General features: G+C 47.1%; 1 protein-coding gene across 1 annotated transcript in view; it reads left to right on the top strand.

The window, feature by feature from the left end:
* The first annotated feature begins 2353 nt into the window (after window positions 1–2353).
* The window catches only part of LOC141096106 (uncharacterized), a 102668-nt gene continuing 80042 nt past the window's right edge, over window positions 2354–24979 (top strand). The window contains 3 exon segments of the mRNA XM_073582520.1: window positions 2354–3153; window positions 3719–3791; window positions 22889–24202. Coding sequence (XP_073438621.1) covers window positions 2354–3153; window positions 3719–3791; window positions 22889–24202 — 2187 coding nt within the window.

Raw genomic sequence — 24979 nt, forward strand, 5'->3', positions numbered from 1 at the left:
ATATCCAGCCATTGGATCCCTCCAATTATCTTTCTGAATCCCTTAAAATCTGCCTTTCTGAAATCTAACCTTGACGTCTGAGTCTTCACAGGTCTTCCTCCTCTAGTTATCCAAAATTCTAAAATAGCATGGTCGCTACCTCCTAGGGTTCCAGCCACTTTTACCTCCTCAACCATTTCCTCCCTGTTCATAAGGATTAGATCCAAGGTAGCAGTTCCCCTTGTTTTCTCCCCTACCTTTTGGAAGATAAAGTTGTCAGCAAGAGAGGATAAGAATTTCCTTGACCTGTTAGTTTTGCCTGAGAGAGATTCCCAACAAATGTCTGGATAGTTGAAATCTCCCATGACAACTATGTCATATTTTTTGGAGAACTTGGCCATTTGATGCATAAAGAGTTCATCCATATCTTCAGCTTGCACAGGCGGCCTGTAGTAAATGCCTACAATGGTGTCCTTTCCATTGTTCTGTCCTTGTATTCTTACCCAAACAGTTTCCACAGAACTCCCAGTCTCTGAAGCTTCAATCTCTGTGCAGATATACGCGTTTCTAACATACAATGCAACACCCCCTCCTCGTTTATCAAGTCTGTTTCTTGCAAATAAGTTGTATCCTTCTAGTCTTGTATTCCAATCATGTGTATTGTCCCACCAAGTTTCAGTGATTCCAATGACATCATATTTCTTTTCCTGTGTTAGTAGTTCCAATTCTCCTTGTTTGTTGCCCATGCTTTGTGCATTAGTATAGAAACATTTTAGTTTGTGATTGGTTTCTCTTTCTCCAATATTTTTATTAATTAGATTCTTTCGTCTTTGTTCTTCCTTTCCACTTCTAATAGCAGAGTTCTCAATAGCATTTGTCAGGTGTATGGCTTTTTCTGGTCTTTTGCTTCCCTTCCCATGTTGTTCTAGTTTAAAGCTCTCCTTACAAGTGTAGCAAGGCGACTTCCAAATACCTGCTTTCCAGTCTTCGTAAGGTGCACCCCATCTCTAGCAAGTAGTCCATCGTATAAGTAGTTCACTCCGTGATCCAGAAATCCAAATCGTTGCTGACGGCACCATCGACGTAGCCAGTTGTTCACTTGCAGAATCTTATTCCACCTCCTTGTTCCATGGCCATCCACTGGGAGGATGGAAGAGAAGACCACCTGCGCTCCCAGTTCTTTCACTTTCTTGCCTAAGTCTTCAAAGTCTCTGCAGATGGTTTCCAGGTCGTTTCTTGCGGTGTCATTTGTCCCCACATGTAGTAGCAGGAATGGGTAGTCATCTGTAGGTCTGAAGAGTCCTGATATCCTGTCAGACACATCTTTAATTTTTGCACCTGGAAGACAGCACATTTCTCTTGAAGTTATATCCGGTCTGCAGATAGCGGCCTCTGTTCCTCTCAACAGTGAATCCCCCATGACCACCACTCTCCGTTTCTTCTTCACAACATTTTTCTTTCTCCATCCAGGAGGACTCTGAAGGCGTACAAGGTTGCTGTTTGTTGGCAAAGTCTTATCCTGATGTATTTCTTCATTGTTTTCCTGCGTGAGAGCCTGGTACTGGTTTCTGAGCAGTATGGGTGCTGACTGCCTCCTGATCCTCCTGCTTCTCTGGGTCACAGGTCTCCATTCCTCTGTTTCTTCTTTTTTTTTTTTTTTTTTTGGCATCCTGAGGGTGTAACTAGGCAGCTTTTTAGCCAGTGAAAATGTTTACTGCCTTAGTCTTTTATGAATATAAGAAGCAATGTGGCCTGCAAGAACCCCTTTGACACACAGCATCAGGGTGTGTGCTCCAGTAATTACAGAGTCCACTATTTACATTTGCCAGTGTCAAGTGAGAATCAACTGTTAACCTACTGTATGTGAAGACAATGGTCACAATTCATTCAAGCTTTCACACTTGAAAACGGTCACAAAAAGCTTTGAAAAGCTACTTTTTTTGCGCAATGCCAGGTTGTGCAAAAATTTTCAACTCTTGGTTTTCACAACATTTTTGCCCAGCTTCAATAAATTAGATGGAGCTGGGTCAGGATGGGGTGTGACATCAAGTTCATGACAAACGGTGGCATATTTTATGTCACAAAGCTTACTCCAGTTCCTGTATGAAATAAGATTTGTGGTGAGGTGCACACAGAAGAAGCGCACTCTTCTATGTGCCTCACCTAATTTATTAAGGTGCCTCTCACTCCACTCTCGCTTTCAACAAGGTCGATTGTCCTAAATAATGTGGGTTTAGACTTCCGGTTCTGGCGCCAGCGTGGCTGCAGTGGGGTGAGGGAGCTCCGCACTTCAGCCTGACAACGAGCGACTTAACTAGACCACTGGCCCGCCCTACTCACAGGAAAGGTGACCGCTGACATCACCGGAGGCACCATGGACCACTGGCTCCGAAGCACGGGTGGCGAGAGCAGAGCCGCGGGAGCACGTGAGACGGCAGGAGAAATCACCAAGATGGCGGCGGCCGCAGCAGCGCCACAAAGCGGGAAGCACAGGAGTAAGGGAAACCCAGAGGCGCAGCTGAAAACAACCAGGTCAGAGCAGGGAGAGACAGGGGGAACCCGCATTAGCCCCAAAGGAGACCGCCGGCCAGAATCACAGGGCGGGGAAGGCCCTGTGACAGGGACGCTTATACAGGGAGACCACAGGGAGCTGGCAAGAGAGGTGACCGGATATGTCATGGGGGATATAAAAACTGCAGTGAAGGAGGCAATAAAGGATGCTCTAGAAGAGCTTCACAAAATATCAGCGCAGCATGCCAGCAGGCTGGAGCACTTGGAGCAGAGGGTGTTGGATATGGAAGATAGGACAATTCAACTTGAGCAGGAGCTGGAAGCGTCCCGAAAACAGGGCATGTGGCTGAGGGACAAACTTGAGGACCTAGAAAATAGGTCCCGAATAAATAACTTGCGGTTAATGGGGCTGCCCGAATCTGTCACATATCAGCAGCTTAATGACATTTTTGAACAAGAACTGCCTACAGCCCTAGGAGTACAAGATAAGTGCAGGGTTGAAAGAGCACACAGGGTGGGTCCGCCTGGAGGGAGCCCGGCGAGAGACACGCGTCTAAGTGGAGCGGGACGCGATGATCAATGGACCCAGAAACCTCGCCAGGCTATTGTGAAATATTTGGACTTTAAGGATAAGGATACAATTCTGCGCCTTTTTAGAGCCAGGTGACAACCACTCATACTCCAAGGGCATAAAGTTATCATCTTTGAGGACTTTTCACCTGAAGTCACTAAAAAATGCAGGGCCTTCAGTGAAGTCTGCAGCCTTCTCTGCAAGAAAGGCATTCAGTTCCAGCTACTTTACCTTGCTGTCCTCAAAACGAGGCACACAGACGGCTCCTTTAAAATTTGGAGGGTCTCCAGTGAAGCCATGAAGGAGCTCATGCCATCTTCCACGAGATCTCCCAATGGACACCGCGACGAGGAAAGAGAAAGTGATTAAGGCGGCAACTGTTCAGTTCACCTGAAGGCATGAGAGTTCCACTGGGAAGACTTTTCTACAAGGACATCTCCAGGCAGGAGGATCTCACTGGCGTTGTCTGCTGATGCTGCACTTTAAATGCTGCGTGATATCTCGAAAGTGAAGAAGGTCTCACAAACTTTTCAGAGTTGTTACAGCACGCTCATCTGAACATGTAGATATACGCTGATTGCACTCTACTCGTTTCCAATTTTTATGTCTTTTATATTCCCAAAGTTTTTCTTTTTTTCTTTTTCTTTTTATATCTAGCCAGTACTGCAATTCTGTCAAGTTGCTCAAGCTGAGGAGAAGGAAGTGGAGGGTCACGTTGGAAAAAATGGAAGTACTAGTGATATACATGGCTAGGGGGGGAGGGGGAGGGATGGGTGGGGAAGGGAATGTTGAAAATGTTTCACATGTTGGGGTATTCAGTTTGGGGACCAGATAGGTTTGGCTTGGTATGTGCTGTAGCATTTTAGATGCTTTCGTCAAGATTTGGTTCACTTCTCATAACACCCCTGAGGGCGGACTTTGGTTAACCCGCCCAATACTTTATACACAGGCAGACCGCTTGTTATTGAGCCACATCGCTAACACGAATGGTTAAGATCATAACACGGAATGTTAAGGGTCTCCAACCCCAGAAAAAAGGTCCTTGGTACTCAGGCACCTGAAAAGATTACGTGGAGACATAGTCCTGCTCCAGGAGACACATTTGCCTCAACATGACAAGTTCCGCATGCACAAACTTTGGGTGGGTGAGGTTTATGTGTCGGGAGTCAAGGGAAGACAGGTGGGGGTGATCATTCTGGTCAGTGAATCTCTTCCACACAAACTTGTAGCGTATCAACATGATGATCAAGGAAGGCATGTCAGAGTGGTCCAAGAAACTCCTAGAGGAACATTAGACATTCATAATGTTTATACCCCCAACTCGGCTAGGGATGTGTTTTTCCAAACCCTTTGCACCTCAATTATGACTTCTGGTGCGCATAACTTGATAATTGGAGGAGACATTAATGAGGTCATGCTGGATTCGGAGGACAGATCGAGATGTTGGAGGGGTGGAAGTAGCTCTACCATGGGGGGGGAGCTCTCCCCTGTGCAATTTTGCAACTGACCTAATGACCAGGGAAGTGTGGAGGCAACAACACCCGGTCGAGCGGCAATACACCCACTATTCACACCCGCACAACTCATGGTCCCGTATTGACATGTTCCTGGTTAGTGAGAGCCTAAATTCCAAGGTTAAAGAGGCTGAGAGAGGTGATCTAGTCATTTCCGATCATGCCCCAGTTGTCCTGACTTTATTTGATATGCACCCAAAAGGCTCGGACATAATATGGAGGTTCCCTCATTTCTTAAAAAAAGACAAAGACTTTGCCAAACTGTTGGGAGAGTGGTGGTCAGAGTACTTGCATCACAACCACCAATCTACAACGGACCATACACTACTCTGGGAGGCGGCTAAAGCCGTTCTCAGAGGTAAAATCATAGCACACACAAATAGTGATAAAGAGGAGAGTGACTGACCAATATATAAAGACAAGTAACTTTGTCAGCGTACAATAAGTTCCAAGAGCACCCCATTGAGGTCAATAAAAGAGCTTGGTTGGAAGCGAAGTCAGAATGTGACACATGGGCTAGAAAGAAGGAGATGTTGGGGAAGTCATTGAGGGATGCTGATTTCCATAGGTTTGGTGACAAAGCTGGACGCACGATGGCTAACCTAGCCAAAGGTAGACACCCAGGGACTCAAATAGCAGCACTTAAAAGGCAGGATGACTCCATAACGACTAATCCGTGAGAAATAAACAGCATTTTGGGGAGGTTTTACGCTTCTCTGTACAAACCCCGACGGTCTGATCAGGCACAAGGAAGGAGATGGCTGGAGGGTATGGAACTCCCTTCGATCTCTGAAAATGATCTATCAGAGCTAAACAGGGAAATAACGGAGGAAGAGATTTCTAGAGTTATCAGGGATCTAAATATTCATAAGGCCCCTGGGCTGGATGGGTTTGACGCCAGCCTCTATAAAATTTTGAAGGACCAGGTTGCCCTGCATTTGAAAAATCTATACAATGATTTTCTAAGAGGCCGAACCATTTCTGATCATATGAACACAGCTTATATTAAACTCATCCCAAAGGGCGATAATCCCACGGATAACCCGGCCAACTTTCGCCCTATCTCTTTGATCAACAAGGATCTAAAAATTGTGGCAAAAATTATGGCAGACAGACTGGCAGGGATTCTTCCTAAATTATTGGGACCTGAACAAGCGGGATTTGTGAGGAGGAAATCGGCGGTAGGGAACATAAGACGCTCAATGATGGTGCTGGAAGCAGTGAGGTTGGGAGACCAACAAGGAGGAGCTCCGGCCATGGTCATGCTAGATGCAGAGAAAGCATTTGATAGTGTGGGATGGCCATGGTTGGAGCAGGTGCTGGACAAGTTTGGTGTGCAGGGAGAATTCAGAAACTTCTTGTCATCGATCTACTCTAATCCCAAAGCCAGAGTTCACACACCGGGGTTTCTGTCAGACATAATATCATTGGGGAGAGGCACGAGGCAGGGCTGCCCCCTTTCACCACTACTGTTTAATTTGGCCATTGAACCACTTGCCAAGTTTATTAACGCGGGCTCAGTTTCCAGGGGATTAAAGTGGACGAAAGAGAGATAAAATCTAGTTTCTTTGCAGACGATATTGTCCTTTATATGGCAGACCCAAATAGAGACCTTCTTAGGTTGATGGGGGAGCTGGATACCTTCGGAGAGATATTGGGGTTTAGGCTTAATATAGCTAAGTGTGAAGCTTTGTTTCTTACTCATAGGCCTCAAGGAATTTGCCAACTAGAACGGGGCCATGCTTCCATACATGGCATATGAATAGCAAGCAGGACGATAAAGTACTTGGGGATCTTTTTGGGAAAAGACACAAGAGACATCTATACACTCAACTTTGCCCCCATTATAAATAAAATAAGACAAGAACTAACAAGATGGAAAGATTTGCCACTGTCGCTCTTGGGAAGGAACTATTTGATCAAGATGATCAGCTTTTCCCGCCTACTACATCCCCTTCAAACATTGCCCCTCCTTTTAAGACATGTAGATATAAATAAGCTCAACAAAGCCTTTTCTGACTTTCTATGGAGAGGGAGAAAAAGTAGAATTAGCAAACGTACTTTGATGCAACCGAGGGATGAGGGGGGGATAGCATTGCCCAACATTAGAGGGTACAATCTGGCCTGCATCTCCAGACACATTCTTGATTGGCTAAGACACACTAGCAAACATTCAGACTACACATTGGAGTCCGACTGGTGTAAGCCCTGGGGCCTCACAGTGATTTTGCACTCTTCAAGTGCAACTTTAGACCCGAAGGTGAGAAACTCAGTGATCTTTCGGGACACTAGGGCGGCTTGGAAAGCCATAAGATGCAAACTACTTTAGGCATATCATGGAGGATATCTAAATATTTGACACCTTGGGGACATCCTGACTTTCGTCAGGGAAGAGATAATGCTCTGTTTAAAATCTGGAGGGAAAAAGCAGTTAGAACTATGGGGGACCTGATGCAGACTCAAGAGAATTGATGATTGATGGCAGACGAGATTTTTACCAGGTGGGGACTTGACCCTTCCCATATCTTACAATATGCTCAGCTGCGACATCACTTATTCCCCAAATTACGAGAAATACATGAAGAATGTTGTTCTTCTGAACTCGACAATCTTCTCTCAAGACACATATCTGACGTGAATATCTCAACCATCTACCGGATCATGGGGAGGACCTTACTGCCATCGGGTCCACAAGAGCTGTTCAAAAGCTGGGAAACTAGACTGCAGGAACCGGGGGTGGGGGAATCGATTCTGTCTGGGTGGAATGAACTGTGTAAGCATGTAAGCAATGAAAAATGGAGGGATACTCACTTCCGACTGATGCACAGAGCCATATAAGGCTTCATTCTATCGGTTACACAAACTCACAAGGAGAGGTGACAGGCTTGCCCAAAATGTGACACCCCAGGACAGATATGTTCCACGGTATATGGGAATGCGATCTCGTACACACTCAGTGGGAGGAAGTTAGGAATTGGGCGGATGGCTTGATGAACATACACTTCCCACTAGACAAGATGTTATGGATTTTCCATAAGAGCACTGATTTAAGGCTGACCAAGTCAAACACTCAGCTATTGCATACAGTTGCAGTCTTGTACAAAAGACTTATTTTAAGACAATGGTTGGAGGGGAGCACACCGGGTCTTCGTCAGTTGCTGGTGGAACTAAAGAGGGTAATAACTCTAGAGAAAGTAGAAGCAGAAAGCGACAAAGACAGTAAGACAACAACATTTTTCTCAAAATGGAAGGATTTTATTCTTCAACAATTCTCCAGAGAGGACATTCATGTCCTGGTTTCATCCTTCTGGAACACTTCCTGGTACAACTTAGAGGACCTGCAGGGCACGTTGGGAGACTTGAGATTGGGTGTAGATCCACGGTAATGAAACAGGGGGCAGGAAAAGTAGAGGGAGAACCAGGTTGAGATATGTAAAGTTCATTTATGATTCAGAAAGCATCACATGAATAAATTAGAGGGAAGGGGGGAGGAGGGGGGAGTTACAATGTGATATTTGGCAATTTCTACCAGCAATTCTGTAGTGTTAATATTAAGCGGGCATTTGTAAAGTCACTTATGAGATGTACTACTAATGTTTGACTTTTGTACTTATATGTTTTGTCTTTATTTGAAAACTCAATAAAAAGGATTTATAAATAATTAATGTGGGTTTGCCTTAAACGTGAGACATGAGATTGTATATGGGATGTGAAGGAGAGATTGGTGTCAAACATAACACCCAGACAGCACGCCTGCTGCCGGGGTGTTATTGTGGTGCCACCCACGGAGAGGGAAATGTCAGATTTAGGGAGGTTAGTAGACGGCAGATGCAGAAGAAGATCAGTTTTGGAGAGGTTGAGTTTCAGATAGAGAGCGGACATAATGTTGGAGACTGCGGACAGATTGTCACTGGCGTTCTGTAGTACAGTGGGGGTAAGGTCTGGGAATGACGTATATAGTTGTGTGTAGAGATGAGCGACTTTGCCTTTTTTCGGGTCGAGTTGGGTTTCGCGAAATCCGACTTTCACAAAAGTCGGGTTGAACGAAATCGGCCGACTATAGGGAAAAGTCTGGGGTCCGACTGAAACACGAAACCCAATGTAAGTCAATGGGGAAGAAAAGTCGGCAGTGAGAGGAGGAAAGAAAACACACTTACAGTGCCCATTTGAATGCCAAAAGCATAAATTCTTACTACTGAAGCTTGTCACCTTTTATTTACTTCATAATACTAGTTACGCACTGAAAAATGGGGGTTATTTGGCTAAAGTTGTGGGGGGGGGGGTAGGGCTGGCTCCAGGTTTTCATGTGCCCTGGGCGAAAGAGCGCCCCTTTAACACATACCACAACTCATGCTGCTCCGATACGGCAGAGAAATAGTGGTATACTACAAAGAAAAATACATCACTTTTTACATCTCATGACGAGGCCCATCTATTTCTCCATAAAGAATCATTGGTCCCATATAATGTTTGAAACAGTATATGATGAGCTCCACATAATGCTACAGTGTATGTTGGTCCCCATGGATGAAGCTCCACTGTCTTATGGGCCCAAATAATGCTCCATACATAATGGGCCCCATTTCTAATGCTCTAGTGTATAATGGGCCCTGTAAATGCTGCTCCAGTGTCTGATGTCCACCTTTGGAATGTTCCAATGTATGGTGGGACCCATATATCATTCTCCAGAGTATAGTGCTCCCCAAAAATTGCTGTCCCAACATTGAAAACAATGAAATAAGTCTCCTCGCTAGGGAATCCCTGTACTAGTCTGGACTCCTCGTCGTCCCCATCTTCCATCTCACTGCACAGTATTTCATCCTTGCAAGTGCTGTGATCCTGAGCAAGCAGGGGGGCCCACTCGTTGGCGACGGCACTGGCACAGGGCCCCTGATAGTACGGTGGTGTGTCTGACGGCGGGTGGGCCGAACCTGCACTTTCATCTGCAGCTTCCTCTTTGTCACCGTGTAAGATGGAACAGTATATGAGAAGGGTAACCTGAGTTTCATCAGGGTCAGATTCAGGCCGTGTAGAGTGCGAGGGGAATGTAGTGGTCTGGGTCAATGTACCAGCAGATTCATCGAGCAGTGGCTGGGCATCAGTGCACTTGGGTCGCCCCCAGGAGTACGGTCGCCACAGTGGCATTACCTTCCTCCTAGGGAGTGTGATGTCATGCTTGGGAGCAACGAAGGATCTCTCTAGCAGGTTAACTGATTGGGCGGCGTTATTCCCATGAGTCACGACCCTCCAAACAGCGTTCATGAAGGCAAAGTGTTTGTTTTACATGGGCAGTATGGTTGCAAAGCTGAACCTTAAAGGAATGTCCAGAAGGGCACCACCAGGAGTGGAGCCTGCGGCGTAATTTAACTCAACAAGGACAACCTCAACCATCCAGCAACAAAAAAGATGCACACATTGCAAGCTTAATTCTGTTAACGAACGAAACTCCGTCATGCCCCGCGGTCCGAGTCCGGCTTACTAGAGGGACACGCGAGGCTCTGGCATGTGAGATTGGCCAATAACTGGTGTGTCAAGCCCTTACATGTCCGTGGCTGCATGTGCGCTACACTGAAAGGGTCAGCGTTTGTCGCTCACAGGTGCAGATAACCCGCTGAACACCGTTAGTGATGGGGATATGGGATTACAATTATTACCCACGAACGATGATTTCCCAGTAAGTGCAGGTCAACCGCAGTTCTGGAATTAGGCCTAACCGTCATTCCTGAAAAAATGAAAAACTTACGTGTGCAAACCACAGGTGCTGTAGCTTGCTTAACAGCTCGCCAGCCGTTCTCAGGCCCAGTTTGGATTACACGTGATTGCACAAAGGTGAGAAAGGGTACGTATCACCGGATAACATGTATGGATAGCATAGTGTACACATTCAAAATATATGTCTATAGATCAGGAGGCAGGCTCAGATGGTGTCAGGCCCAGTATGGATTTGACGGCCCAGACTACACAGCGGAGGACCAGGGAGAGGTAAAGATTGCAAATGCTGGGGCCCTGCCCAAGCAAGGGGGGCCCACTCGTGGGCGTCGGTACTGGCACTGGGCCCCTCATAGTACGGCGGTGTGTCTGATGGCGGGTGTGCACCACCACCGTCAGAGACACTTGATTGCACTATGAGGGACCCTGTGCCAGTGCCTGCGCCCAAGAGTCGGCCTACCCACCTGTCCAGGGCAACGGCACTCACATGGTTTCATGCGCTAGGTGGTGACCCCGGCCATGAGGGGGGAGGCAGCACAGTTAGGGAGTTTTAGAAAGTGGCATATGTTGATGTTGGACATTCAGCTGATGCAAAAGGCGAAATTGTTCAAGTCCCAGGAAGAGGAGGACCAAAGCAAGCCATTTTTCTGTCATCAGGGGAAGGTGGGACAAAATCCTTGGAAACCCATGCATGGTTCATTTTAATGAAGGTTGGATCATCCACATTTTGGGTCAACAGACGGGTCCTTTTTTCTGTCAGGATTGATCCAGCAGCACTGAAGACTCTTTCCGATAGCACACTTGCAGCTGGGCAAGCGAGCTCCTGTAGCGCATATTGTGCCAATTCAGGCCAGGTGTCCAGTTTAGCGGCACAATAGTCAAAGGGGAATGACCTGTGAGGGAGAACATCGACATGGGAGGAAAAGTAGTTTGTAACCATAGTTGACAAGTGCTGTCTCCTGTCACTTTCCATCAATGCAGTATTACCAGTCGTGTGAGTGGGACTTGAAAAATCAGTCCACAACATGGTCATGAAACCCCTGTCTCCAACGCCACTTCTGATGTGTGCACCACGAACACCTCTTCCAAGCTGCCCCTGGCCCCTACGGCTCGTGTGAGAACCATCACCGCTGCTGTGTGCAGGGAATGCCTCAACCAACCGGTTTACCAGAGTAGCTTGTTTGTTAGCCAATATTAGGTCAAGATTCTCCTGTGGCATGATGTTTTGGAATTTGCCTTTATAGCGTGGATCCAGGATGCTGGCCAACCAGTAGTCGTCATCGTTCATCATTTTGGCAATGCAGGGGTTCCTTTTTAGGATCTGCAAGGCATAATCTGACATGTGGGACAATGTTCCCGGTGTCAATGATGCAGTGCGACTGCTTGGTGGAGGAGCACTTTCTGGCAAATCCACATCCCTCCAGTCACGCACAAACTCTGTACCAGACCTTGCCACGCCAACATTTTCTCTGGACACACGAGAAGCATCCTCCTCCCCTAAATAATCATCCCCATCATCACCCTCCTCCTCCTCTTTCTCTTCTTCCTCCACCTCGTCCAGGAGAGGTCCCGGAGAAGACAATGGCTGACTGTCATCAAGGATTTCCTCCTCCTCTTCGTCAACCTCGGCTGCAGACGCCTGCTCCTTAATGTGCGTCAAAGTTTGCATGAGCAGACGCATAAGTGGGATGCTCATGCTTATGATGGCGTCGTCTGCGCTTACCAGCCGTGTGCATTCCTCAAAACACTGAAGGACTTTACAGAGGTCTTTCATCTTTGACCACTGCACACCTGTCAACTCCATGTCTGCCCTCAAAGTGCCTGTCCGGGTATCCTCCCACAAATGCATTACGGCCTGCCTCTGTTCGCACAGCCGCTCAACCATGTGCAGGGTGGAGTTCCACCTTGTTGCAATGTCGATAATTAGCTGGTGCTTGGGAAGGTGTAGCAATCGCTGCAGCTTCTGCATACGACTGGAGTGTACGGGCGACCAGCGGATGTGCGAGCACAGTTTTCGAACCTTCTGGAGCAGGCCTGTTAACTCTGGATAATAATTGAGGAAGCACTGCACCACCAGGTTTAAGGTGTGAGCCAAGCAAGGTATGTGTCTGAGTTTTGAAAGGGCTATGGCTGCCACAAAATTACGGCCGTTATCGCTGACTACCTTGCCTGCCTCAAGATGTAGACTGCCCAGCCATGACTCAGTTTGTTGCTGAAAGTAGTCGGCCAGTACCTCCGCGGTGTGTCTGTTGCCAAAACACATCATCTTCAACACAGCCTGCTGACGCTTTCCACTAGCTGATCGATAGGGGGGCACCTCGTGTGCAACACTGGCAGCTGCGGATGGAGTGCTGCTGCGACTGCGCTCTGGGGACGAGCTTTCGCTTCTGAAGGAGTAGGAGGAGGAGGGTTGAACGCCTACAGCTAACTATTGCCTATACCGTGGGATAGGCAGCACAGTCCCACCACCGCTGTCCCCTGTGGACCCTGCATCCACCACATTAACCCAGTGCGCAGTGATGGACACGTAACGGCCCTGGCCATGCCTACTGGACCATGCATCAGTTGTGAGGTGCACCTTTCCACTCACTGATTGCTTGAGTGCATGGACAATGCGGTCCTTCACATGAAGATGGAGGGCTGGGATGGCTTTGCGAGAAAAGAAGTGGCGACTGGGTAGTTCATAGCGTGGTACTACGTAGGGCATGAGTTCGAGGAAAGCTGCGCTTTCCACCAACCGATAGGGCATCATCTCTAACGAGATTAGTTTGGCAATGTGGGCGTTCAAACCCAGTGTACGCGGATGAGAGGATGAGTACTTTCTTGTCCTACTCATAGTCTCTGGCAGGGTGAGCTGGACTTGAGAGATGCCTATGGTGGAACTAACGGTGGACAGTGCGGACTGAGAGAGGGTTGATGATGGTGATGGAGTTGGTGTTCTTTCTGATGGCCTAGATTCAGTCTTTCGCTGATATAACATTGTGATTCCCTGACAGCTTTGGTCTTGCAACGACACCTCAACATTTGCTGCTGTGCTAACCGGTGGGCTTACAGTGGGGAAAAAAATGTAGCGTTGCTGACTACCTTCTTTGGGAACATTTGCACATGTGGTACTTGAGGTTTGGTGTTCCGTCCACGCTTGCAAGTGCATGGTGGTTAAATGTCTAAGCATGCAACTGGTATTCAAATTTTTCAGATTTTTCCCTCGGCTAAAGGTCTTTGCGCACTTCTTACAGATAACCTTGGCCTGATCATTAGGATTTTGTTCAAAAAAGTGCCACACTGCACTCTTCCTACTATGGAAGACATTTTTCGTCCTTGCACGCTGTGCTATTTTGACCGTCTGGCCAAGCAGTCCAGCAACTTTTTGGCTTTTTGTAACCCGTTTTTGGACTGCTCCGTGCCTGCCAGATAACAGCTGTTGCGATGTTGATGCCTGCTGTGGTTGCTCCTCCTCCTCTTCGGAGCTATTGGCAGCGGCACCCTCTTCCCCAATGGATGCCAATCTGGGTCAACAACTGGGTCATCCATCACCTCCTCTTCAATGTCATGTGTACCTTCCTCTGTGTCACCATGTACGGTGGTATAGTATGCGGGAAGGGGCACATGAGTTTCATCAGGGTCAGAATCTGGCTCAGTACACTGCGAGGACAATGTCGTGCTCTGAGTGAATGTACCAGCAGAATCATCTATCAGTGGCTGTGCATCAGTGCACTCTATGTGAGATTCATCTTGGCCTGGGTAATTCACCATGTCACTTGATAACCCAGGCATGGTATGTGAAAACAGCTCCATGGAGTAATCTGTTGTGTGGCCTGCCGCATCTTTCAATTTTGGTTGGGGTGAAGGACACAAAGAAAGGTGTGGTTCATGACCATGAGCCTCCAAAGACGACTCAGTGCTTTTATTTTTTTACAAGTTCAGAAGAGGAGGCGATAGAGCTGGAGGCCGAGTCAGCAATGTAGGCCAAAACTTGTTCCTGAAGCTCCGGCTTTAAAAGCAGTTTACCTACTCCCAGAAAAGGGAGCCTTCGAGGCCTTGTGGAGCCAGACGATGACACAGGCTTAACACCTCCTGCATTAGGTGTTATTTTGCTTTTGCCACTACCAGCAGATCCGACACCAACACCATCATTAACAGCTGGCAACCCCCGCCCACTAACACGGCCTCTTACACCACACGTCCTCATTTTTTTGAAAAATGTACCCACAATTCCACCAACAATATGGAACTGTAAAACAAGGTACAAGGTGTATATAGGACAGGGGAGAATTTAATTCTCCTACCACTTCTGGACACTGATGTATTGTGTCAGGCCAGTGAATATTACACCGCTGTATGACAGGCTGAATTTGGCTGGTGTGTAAAATGTGATATATGATGGGAGAAATGGAATGTCCTTACACACTTCTGGACACTGATGTATTGTGTGAGGCCCAATGTATATCACACCGCTGTATGACAGACTGAATTAGGCTGGTGTGAAAAATGTGACATAGGACGGGAGAAATGGAATGTCCTTACACACTTCTGGACACTGATGTATTGTGTCAGGCCCAGTGTATATCACACCGCTGTATGACAGGATGAATTTGGCAGGTGTGAAAAATGTTATATAGGACAAGACAGGATTGGAATCTCCCTAGAGTGTAGGTCTGTAAGAACGGAACAACTCCTCGACTTATCCTTACAGAGTCACACCCTTCTTCCAACTTCATTGTGGCCGTGATAACAGCCATTACACGGTACTGAGAGAGCAGCGTGCACATACACCACTGTCCGGTGTATGTTATATTGTCAAGCTCTGTGTTTTTTTAGTATACGGACTGACACACGCTGTCTCTCTATAGTTTTGAATGTAATCAAACAGCAAATAGACTAGACTGTTTGAAAAACAGACAAAACTATAAGGTGGAGGTCTGTAAGAACGGAACAACTCCTCGACTTATCCTTACAGAGTCACACCCTTAACTTCATTGTGGCCGTGATAACAGCCGTTACACGGTACTGAGAGAGCAGCGTGCACATACACCACTGTCCGGTGTATGTTATATTGTCAAGCTCTGTGTTTTTTTAGTATACGGACTGACACACGCTGTCTCTCTATAGTTTTGAATGTAATCAAACAGCAAATAGACTAGACTGTTTGAAAAACAGACAAAACTATAAGGTGGAGATCTGTAAGAACGGAACAACTGCTCGACTTATCCTTACAGAGTCACACCCTTAGCTTCACTGTGGCCGTGATAACAGCCGTTACACGGTACTGAGAGAGCAGCGTACACCGCTGTACGGTGGGAAAAAATGCACGCTCAGTATCTCACCAGGACAAAAAAAAAGGATTGCTTTTAAAAAAGCAGTTTGCAAAGCAGTGTGAAACCAGCAATGCCGCTATCAGGTAGCCTTATAAGGCAGCCTAACAACCAACAGAGCTGATCCACCAAAATATAGCCTCCCCTTGCACTGCACAGTGACTGGTGTGTTGTACAGGCAAAATCGCTAGCAGCAGCAGCTGATTTTTTTCTTCTTCCCTGCCTAACGCTCTCCCTACAGAATCTGCAGCAGCAGCATCTCTCCCTATACTGAGATCAGCAGAAGTAAGATGGCGGTCAGCGTGCAAGCCCTTTTATACCCCCTGTGACGCCCCCCCAAAGCAAGCCAATCACTTGCATGCCCTTCTCAAAGATGGTGGGGACCGCTGCCTATGTCATCACGTTGCCCACAGTGTCCGTTCTTCCTCATTGGCTGAAAAAGGGCGCTGAAGCATGTTTTGAAACGCGACTTTGGCGCTAAAGTCGCCGACCTCGTTGCCGACCTCACGCTGAGGTCGGGTTTCGTTTCTTGAAACCCGACTTTGGCGAAAGTCGGTGACTTTTGAATTTTTACAACCAGTTTCGCTCAACTCTATTCCACACCATTAATTCCCGTGAAGCACCTGAAAGATTAATAAACTTATTGAATGTGGTTTAGAAGACTTTGAGGGGTTCAGTTTTTAGAATTATGTCACTTTTGCATATTTTCTGTCATACAGGCCTCTCAAACTCACTTGAAATGTGATGGGGTGCCTAAAAAATGTTTTGTAAATTATGTGGGAAACATTGGAAATTGCTGGTCAACTTTTTGCCATTCTAACAAAAAAAGTGTTTCAAAATTTGTGCTGATGTAAAGTAGTCCTGTGGGAAATGTTATTTATTAGCTATTTTGAGTGACATAAGAATTAAAAGTTTGAAGATTGCAACATTTTTAAAAATGTTCTCCAAATTTCCCATATTTTCACAAAATAATGCAAGTTATAGCTAACAACTTTTACCACTATCATGAAGTACAATATGTCACGAGAAAAAAAATCATTGAGATCTGTTGAAGCGATCCACAGTTATTACCACATAAAGTGACACTGATCAGAATTGTAACATTTGCCCTGGTCATGAAGGTGAAAAAAGGCTTGGGGGGTAAAAGGGTTAAATAATAAAAATAAGTAAAAATAAGTAAAAATAAGGTTACCAAATGGAACAAAATATAAATAGCTATGAAAAGAGTTAGTAAGTAAATTGCCTCACCATATGTGTTATAAAAGTTCAGCGATTGGTGATATAATTAAAGATTTGTAATAGTTGTCCTGTTGTTATAGCAAGTAGATTAATTCAGTCTTTGGTGTATGGCATTGGCTTTAAGTAGGTGTCTGGTGTACTCTATTACCTTTAGTAGGTGTTTGGTGTATGGCATTGGCTTTAAGCAGGTGTCTAGTGTGCTCTATTACCTTTAGTAGGTGTTTGGTGTATGGCATTGGCTTTAAGCAGGTGTCTAGTGTGCTCTATTACCTTTAGTAGGTGTTTGGTGTATGGCATTTTCTTTATTTAGGTGTATGGCATTACCTTTAAGTTGGTGTCTGTTGTGTATATCATTCACAAAAAAAGCTGAATGCAACCCCAACCATTCAATCGCTAAGCCCCGCAGAAGCAGCAGATTCTCAGTCAGAGATCATGTGACCAGAAGAGCAGATCAAGTTATAGCCCTATGTAACAAAGCAAGGGATTTAGTGGAGTGCTTATCTATGGCACTTAATTCACATGAAAAGGACATTTAAAGTATTGTGCAACCTCTTTAAGCAAGAATTGTTACTCAAGTCGCTGAACTACCTGGAGATGTGCACGGAGGCATAAAATGAGGCAAATTCATTCATTAAAGGGAATCTGTCACCTCATTTTTGGCCTATGAGATGCAGCCACCACCATCAGGGGCTTATCTAAAGCATTCTGTAATGCTTTAGATAAGCCCCCAATGTAACCTGGAAAATATGAAAAATGAGTTAGATTATACTCACCCCGGGGTCCGGTCTGGTCTGATTGGTGTTGCGGTCTGGTCCGGCGCCTCCCATCTTCTCGTGATGACGTCCTCCATCTTAGTTCTGCCGCGGCTCCTGCGCAGGCGTACTATATCTGCCCTATTGAGGGCAGAGCAGAGTACTGCAGTGCGCCGTGGCAGAAGTAAGAAGGAGGATGTCATCGCTAGAAGATGGGAGGCGTCGGACCGGACCGCGACACCAATCAGACCGGACCGGACCCTCGAGTGACTATAATCTAACTCGTTTTTGTTATCTTTCAGGTTACATCGGGGTCTTATTTACAGCATTACAGAATGCTGTAGATAAGCCCCTGATGGCGGTGCCGGCAGCTCATAGGCCAAAAATGAGGTGACAGATTCTCTTTAATTGCCATGCGCTTCATCGGCACATCTTATTCCTGCAAACCCATTATTAAGGGCTAGTGTTCATGAGTCAGGGTCATGGTATTTTGTTCTTAACTCACATGTAAGGTCAATTTTCCTATAGTTGGAAGAAGATTTCTGTTGTTTCTTGCACACTGGGGATTTTCTGCTCATAAAGGTAAATCCCCATAAAAGAGTTACAATTGCATAAACAATGACGAGCAAAAGGGCAAAAATGCTTTGAACTTTTCTCCAACTTTGGGAAGATGTAGAAGAGACCTGGGATCAGATTTTAGTCGAGACATGCTTAAATCTGATGGATAGCATTATCAGAAGGATTCAGGCAGTGTGGAAAGCCAAAGGTGGATTTACAAAATACTAACAAAATAATAAAAATTAAAATTTAGATTTTTAGGAGCAAAACAGTAACAATGCAGTGACATGACAAGAATCTGCATAACTAATCATATGCTAAATAGTTGCACATCAAATTTATGTATGAGACAGTTTGAGATAACCAAGATCATTGTCTATAAAATAATGGCAGTCTCACGTTCGAAGCAGTAATGAATGCTGAGAAATGGAGTCTGAATGTCAAAAGTTCAAAATATTGTAAGTTGTAACTTTTTTCCTCCTCACTCTATATTGTCCTAATTCTGGCTCCATAATTAGGCTACAAGTGTGAGGCTCTTGGGACAGCATTTCTATGGATGTCTGTATGTACCAGTACTCACACAAAGTAATTTCATCAGATAGCTTCAACTCGACTACAAAGGCATGTATGAAGATTCCAGAAGAACGTTTATTTTCAAGCTGAATTCTTGTAATTGTGCACAATTACAGAAAGGAAAAAAAGACTATTCTGAAGCAGAGATATACAGAAATGAACTTTCACCATGGCTATCATACACTATCTGGGCAACAATGAGGGCAGTGTTAAGGTACTGTCTCACTTAGCGATGTACCAGCGATCCCAACCAGCGATATGACGCGGTCAGGATCGCTGGTACATCGCTAAGTGGTCACTAGTGAGCTGCCACACAGGCAGATCTCACCAGCGACATCGCTGGGGACGGGGGTCGCTACTTACCTGTCACACCAGGCAATCCTGCGTCCTCCCGCCCACATCCACGCGTCGCTCATCGTCCCAGCAGGAAGCGCCGCAGGAAGCTGACAACGAGAAACAGTCCTGGACGTTCTTGCGCGATCAGCGATAACCAGCGGGGGAGCGGGTTGTAGGTAAGTATCACACATAGCGATATCGCTAGCAATATCGCTATAACGTCACAAGTTATAGCGATATTGCTAGCGATATCGCTTAGTGTGACAGTACCTTTACTGACATGATAGCAGAGGAGACAGACAGGGAGAGAGACAGGCCAAACATCTAAAAGGCAAACCTTACTGCATAGCAGGGTAATAGAAACAAGACAGTACGACACAGTATGATTCCCAAGTCCTGGGACATGACAGTCCTGGAATACAATGGGTGGCAATGGCACCACAGGATAATTGCAGTGAGGCTACCTGCAGTGACTGCGTATAGTTTGCAGGTATTGTTATCATGTTACTGTAGTTTATTTGATTGTTCCCTGTTGTTGCAGCTTTTATGTTTGTGTCGCGCCCCCAGGAGTATGGTCGCCACAGTGGCATTGCCTTCCTCTAGAGAGGGTGATGTCATGCTTGGAAGCAAGGAAGGGTCTCTCTAACAGTTAATCATTTACATGCAACACGTTCCCACTTCAGGCCAGCAGAGGGAGCTCTGAACCAGGATTGGGGGAGGAGCGTGCTCTGAGGGCCAGGAAGGGAAATAGTCAGTTAGTGTGAGGAGGGCAACGTGTGTAGACTTGTGGAGAGAAGCTGGAGGTTGAGCTGAGGATAGAGAGCTCCCTCCCAGTGAGAGCGCATGATCTGGAGCCTGGTCTCCACGGTTGTATGGATACTGAGTGTCCTGCAACAGAAACCAGAGGAATAGGAAGCTGTAAATGCTCTATTCCCAACTAAGACTCGGAGGCACAACAGCGACGGGTGAGCCAAGAGAGATTGAGAGCTACAGCTGTCTGGCATAGGAGGTAGTTCTAAGAGAAGATAAGAAGGAGGAACTTCAGTGTAACATAGTACTGGATGTACCTCAAGCCAGCGCTAGGAAGGAGACTACACAACCCATCTGATAGAGAGATCCCTGAGTTGCTTCCAGGCTATCCTGCTCCTGTGCCATCTGTAACCAGGACCCTGGACTGCGTTTGCCAAGTAAAATTAAATAAACTGCACCCTGTTGTGTCCTTGCCTCCTTCCTGCAACATCCTCAGCACTGCTACATCTCTGTCAAACACTGCACCCTCTTCCTAAACAGTCCGCTACACTGCCCTGGGACCAACAGTCCTACCTGTGGAGGGCTACAACTTCATTGCTTCACTATACCATCTGTCCCAGAGGATCTGCTTGCAGCATCGGCTTAACACCTCCCTTGCCGAACACCACAGGTGGTGTCACGAATCAATTATAAACTTTATTCCCAACTCAACCCCCTTTACATGGGCGCCCAGGGCCACGGACCGGGTCACCGCTGCTGTGACAATCCCCTCTGAGAGACCGGCCCGGTACCGAGTACCCCACAGCCCTGGAAGGGCGAACCATTTTGGCGTCACGAACAGGATTACGGAGCCCGGTACCCCCGGGTCCTGTGTGCTATAGACTGTGTGCGAAATTGCCGCCATTATCCCGCTGATTGGTGCTAGGGAAGAAAAAGGGGCAGGCCTTCATGGGCGGAGCCTGCCGAAGAGCGCAAGGAAGTAAAGTGCCGCGCGGGAAGAGAGGACAGCGCGCGAGAAGGGGAGGAGCTGAGGCCTACAGCCAGTAAGCCGCTCAACCCCGGGGCCTGGCAACCGTTAGCTTGGGGGGAAGGAGAATGTCTGAGGCAAATGCCGATGCAGCGGCGGACGCCCCCGCAAACCCCTCAGTGCCTAAAGAAGCCGTGCCCACCGCAGCGGTTCCCATAATGCTGCTGTCTATGCCCTACATACCGGGAGCGGCCTGGCTACCGCAGTACTCAGGTGAGTCTCATACCCTGAGTGAATTTAAAGAGAGACTGTGCAGTTTGCTTGAGGTGTATCCTCTATCGTAAAGCCAGAAGGTGAACATCCTTATTGGGCAGCTAACAGGTGCAGCACAGAGAGAAGTAAAAGCCTGGCAGGGCACTGAGAAAGAGACTGTTAAAAAGATCCTGGCTAAGCTAAGGAGCACCTTTGACACCCGTCCTGCAGCTGAAATCAAGATGAGGTTCTTTGGAAGTAAACAGAAAGTGCAGGACAGCATAAGGGACTATGCTCTTAACCTGCAGGAGGCACTGCGAACGAACGGTCAAGCAAATTGATCCTGACAGTGTGAAAGAGGAAGACAAACTGAAAGAGCAGTTCATTGAAGGACTTCAATCTAGTACCCACAGAGCGCAGCTGCGCATCATAACCCTACAAAACCCTGACCTGGACTTTGCTGATTTCAAGGACATGGCTATTCGGGTACTGCAGGAACCAACTGTCAACCATCCAGCGCCCCCTAGGTGCCCAGCGATCACCTACCACCAGGAAGCAACATCGTTCCCTTTCATCCCTGTGGAGGCTGATGCACAGACTCTGGATAAAGATCCAACAGAAGAGCTGCATCTTCAGGTCCAGGAGTTGACCAAAGGTATGGCTGCACTTACTAAAACAGTGCAGTCCCTGCAGGTGTCCTCCAAGGAGAAGATCCAGCTTGCTTCCAGTCCAGAGGATGTCCCGTGGCTCCGGAAGAGGAGAACCACGCCACTCCGAGAGAGGAACAACGACCGCTATGATCAGGACGAACGTCCCATCTGTCGTCGCAGCCACAGGGCAGGTCATCTTGCAAGATTCTGTCCTTTAAACAAGTAACCCCTGGGGCAGAGGGCAAACCCCCAGGAGTAGGACCACAAGGCCCAAGGAACTGGTGAGCCAAGTATGTTGGAGGGAGACCGATCCTTCCAGTGGTGATTGACGGCATTCCCACGAACGCTTTGCTGGACACTGGCTTCCAGGTGACCACTATGCCCTATATCCTCTACAAGCGGTATTGGGCTGACTCTGAACTCACCCGCGGTCCAAGTGATGAACTAACAGTAGTTGCCAGTAATGGTCAGTCTTTACCACAAGTGGGATGTAAAGAAATTACTGTTAAAGTGGGAAGCGTGGAGCTAACATCCCAAGGTCTGATAGTTGTGGATATTGATCGACGAGAATGTAATCCCATGATGACTCTTGGTACAAATGTAATTGAAAATTGTCTTTCCGAGGTTATTGTCTTGTTGCAACAGGTGGGTGAGACTGCTGGTTCCAGTGAACAACGAGTCCTGCAGAAGGAGATCAAGGCCCTGATGCAAAGACAGCAGGAAGAACTGTCTGGATTAGAAATTGGCAGCGTCAGAGTGAGTGATGCTTTCCCCATTGCAATACCCCCCAGATGTGAAATGTTGATTTAGTGTCAGGCAGCCATGGGCCTCAGAGGAAAAGATTACCAGGCATTGGTAGAGCCAGTATACTCTGATAGCAGGCCCACTGTTCTGACAGCCAGAGGGGTAGTTGATGTACGAAAGGGGAGAGTACCTGTACGCCTTTTGAATTGTGGGGAGGAGGAGGCCACAATACCTCGGTATGCCACAGTTGCTAAGCTGCTCACTGTCAGTAATAATGCAATGCAGGCAGCAGAGCCCTTGATCTTATCCGGCCAGGTGGAGGACAATGGCTCTGTAAAGCAGCTGGAGGAGTGGTGCCAGCAACTGCAGGTGGGAACTGACTCTACACCTTCATACCAGAAAAATGGGGTTTACAGGGTGACCCAGGAATATGAGCGGGTATTCAGTAAGCACCCTCTAGATTTTGGGAAGGCCAAAGGCGTTCAACATCATATCCCCACTGGAGATCATCCACCCATTAAAGAAAGGTACCGGCCTATACCCCCAACACAATACCAATGTGCTAAAGGTATGTTGAGAGAGTTGAAGGAAGCTGGGGTTATCATAGACAGTTGTAGCCCCTGGGCAGCTCCAATAGTTTTTATAAAGAAAAAGGATGGTACCATGTGAATGTGTGTTGATTATGGGAAAATTAACAGCATTACACGTAAAGATGCCTACCCATTACCCAGAATTGAAGAGTCCTTAGCTGCACTTAAAACTGCTAACTATTTTTCCACCTTATATCTCACTAGTGGGTATTGGCAGGTTCCCGTGGCAGAGGCAGACAAGGAGAAAACAGCATTTACCACCCCAATGGGTCTCTGTGAGTTCAACTATATGCCATTCGGGCTCTGCACTGCCCCAGGAACATTTCAACGGCTGATGGAGTGCTGCCTGGGACACATGAACTTTGAGACAGTCCTGTTGTACCTTTATAATGTCATTGTTTTCTCCAAGACTTATAAAGACCATCTGGAGCACCTGGCTGAGGTGTTTGAAGCCTTGTCCAACTTTGGCCTGAAGGTGAAGCCTCACAAATGCCACCTCCTGAAGCCCAATGTACAGTACCTCGGTCATGTAGTGAGTGCAGAAGGTGTGGCACCAGATCCTGAGAAAGTCACAGTCATCCGGGACTGGCAGAAGCCCAGCAATCTCCATGAAGTACGCCAATTCCTTGGGTTGGTAGGCTACTACCGAAGGTTCATCAAAGGCTTCACTGAAATAGCCACTCCTATGCAAAAGTTTCTGGTGGGGCAGTCCAAGAAGGCCAAACAGAAGAGTTCCACCTTTGAATGGACTGAGGAGTTGGAGAGATCCTTCACTCGACTGAAGATGGTTCTCACAGGGGATGAAGTTCTGGCCTATCCAGATTATGACAAACCGTTTGTGTTGTATACTGATGCCAGCAACGTGGGACTTGGAGCAGTACTGTCACAGATACAGAATGGCAAAGAAAGAGTGATCTCCTACGCCAGCAGGAAGCTTCATCCCACTGAAAGGAACCCTGACAACTACAGTTCCTTCAAGCTGGAGTTCCTCACCATAGTCTGGGCTGTGACTGAAAGATTCAAACATTACCTAGCTTCAGCCAAGTTTACCATCTTCATGGACAACAACCCGTTGACTCACTTGGAAACTGCAAAACTGGGTGCACTGGAGCAGCAATGGAGGGCTTGGCTGTCTAACTATGAATTTACCATCAAGTACCGAGCAGGGCACAAGAATGCCAATGCTGATGCGCTGTCCAGAATGCCTAATCTGCCAGATGCGGGAGAAGACCCTGAGGCTCTTGAGGAAATAGAGTTGCCTCCCTTCCACCTGCCACTTGCGGCCCAACGTGCTCAAGGAGTGAGAAACAGACGGTTTGGCTTGAAAGAGGTCACCCTAAAACCATTGCCCCATCATGACTGGGCAGAAACTCAGGATAATGACCCCGCAGTCCGCCTGGTGAAGGAGCTACTGTCACAAGCTGACTCACGCCCAGAGTCGGATGCTCCTGAAGAAACCCAGCAGTTGTGGAAGGAAAGAGGTCGGCTGTTCATTCATGAAGGAAAGCTGTGTCGGAGGAGTATCAATGCCCGCACTCATGAGCTGGTCTGGCAGGTGGTCCCAAAGAGAGAGGCATCAATGGTCTTGGAAGCATACCACAATGGAGCTGGACACTTCGAATGGAAGAAGTTGGAAGCGTTGCTCCGGGAGAGATTCTACTGGGCTGGTATGAGGAAAGCCATTGAAAAGTGGTGCCGAGAGTGTGGACAATGTATCCTGCGCAGAAAGGATCAAACGGCCAGAGAGCTCCTCTACAGCCAATAGTAACCAAACAGCCACTTGAGTTTGTTACCCCGGACCATGTGAAGTTGGTCCCAAGCCGGTCAGGCTACATCTATGCTCTTACCATCGTTGACCACTACTCAAGATTCCTGGTAGTTGTGCCTGTCAAAGATCAAACAGCCAGGACAGCAGCCAGAGCATTCCAACAGCACTTCTTTAGACCACATGGATATCCTGAGCAAGTGCTTA

The sequence above is a fragment of the Dendrobates tinctorius genome, unplaced genomic scaffold (assembly GCF_039654945.1).
Source record: "Dendrobates tinctorius isolate UK_male_01 unplaced genomic scaffold, ASM3965494v1 ptg000071l, whole genome shotgun sequence".
NCBI classification, from domain to species: Eukaryota; Metazoa; Chordata; class Amphibia; order Anura; family Dendrobatidae; genus Dendrobates; species Dendrobates tinctorius.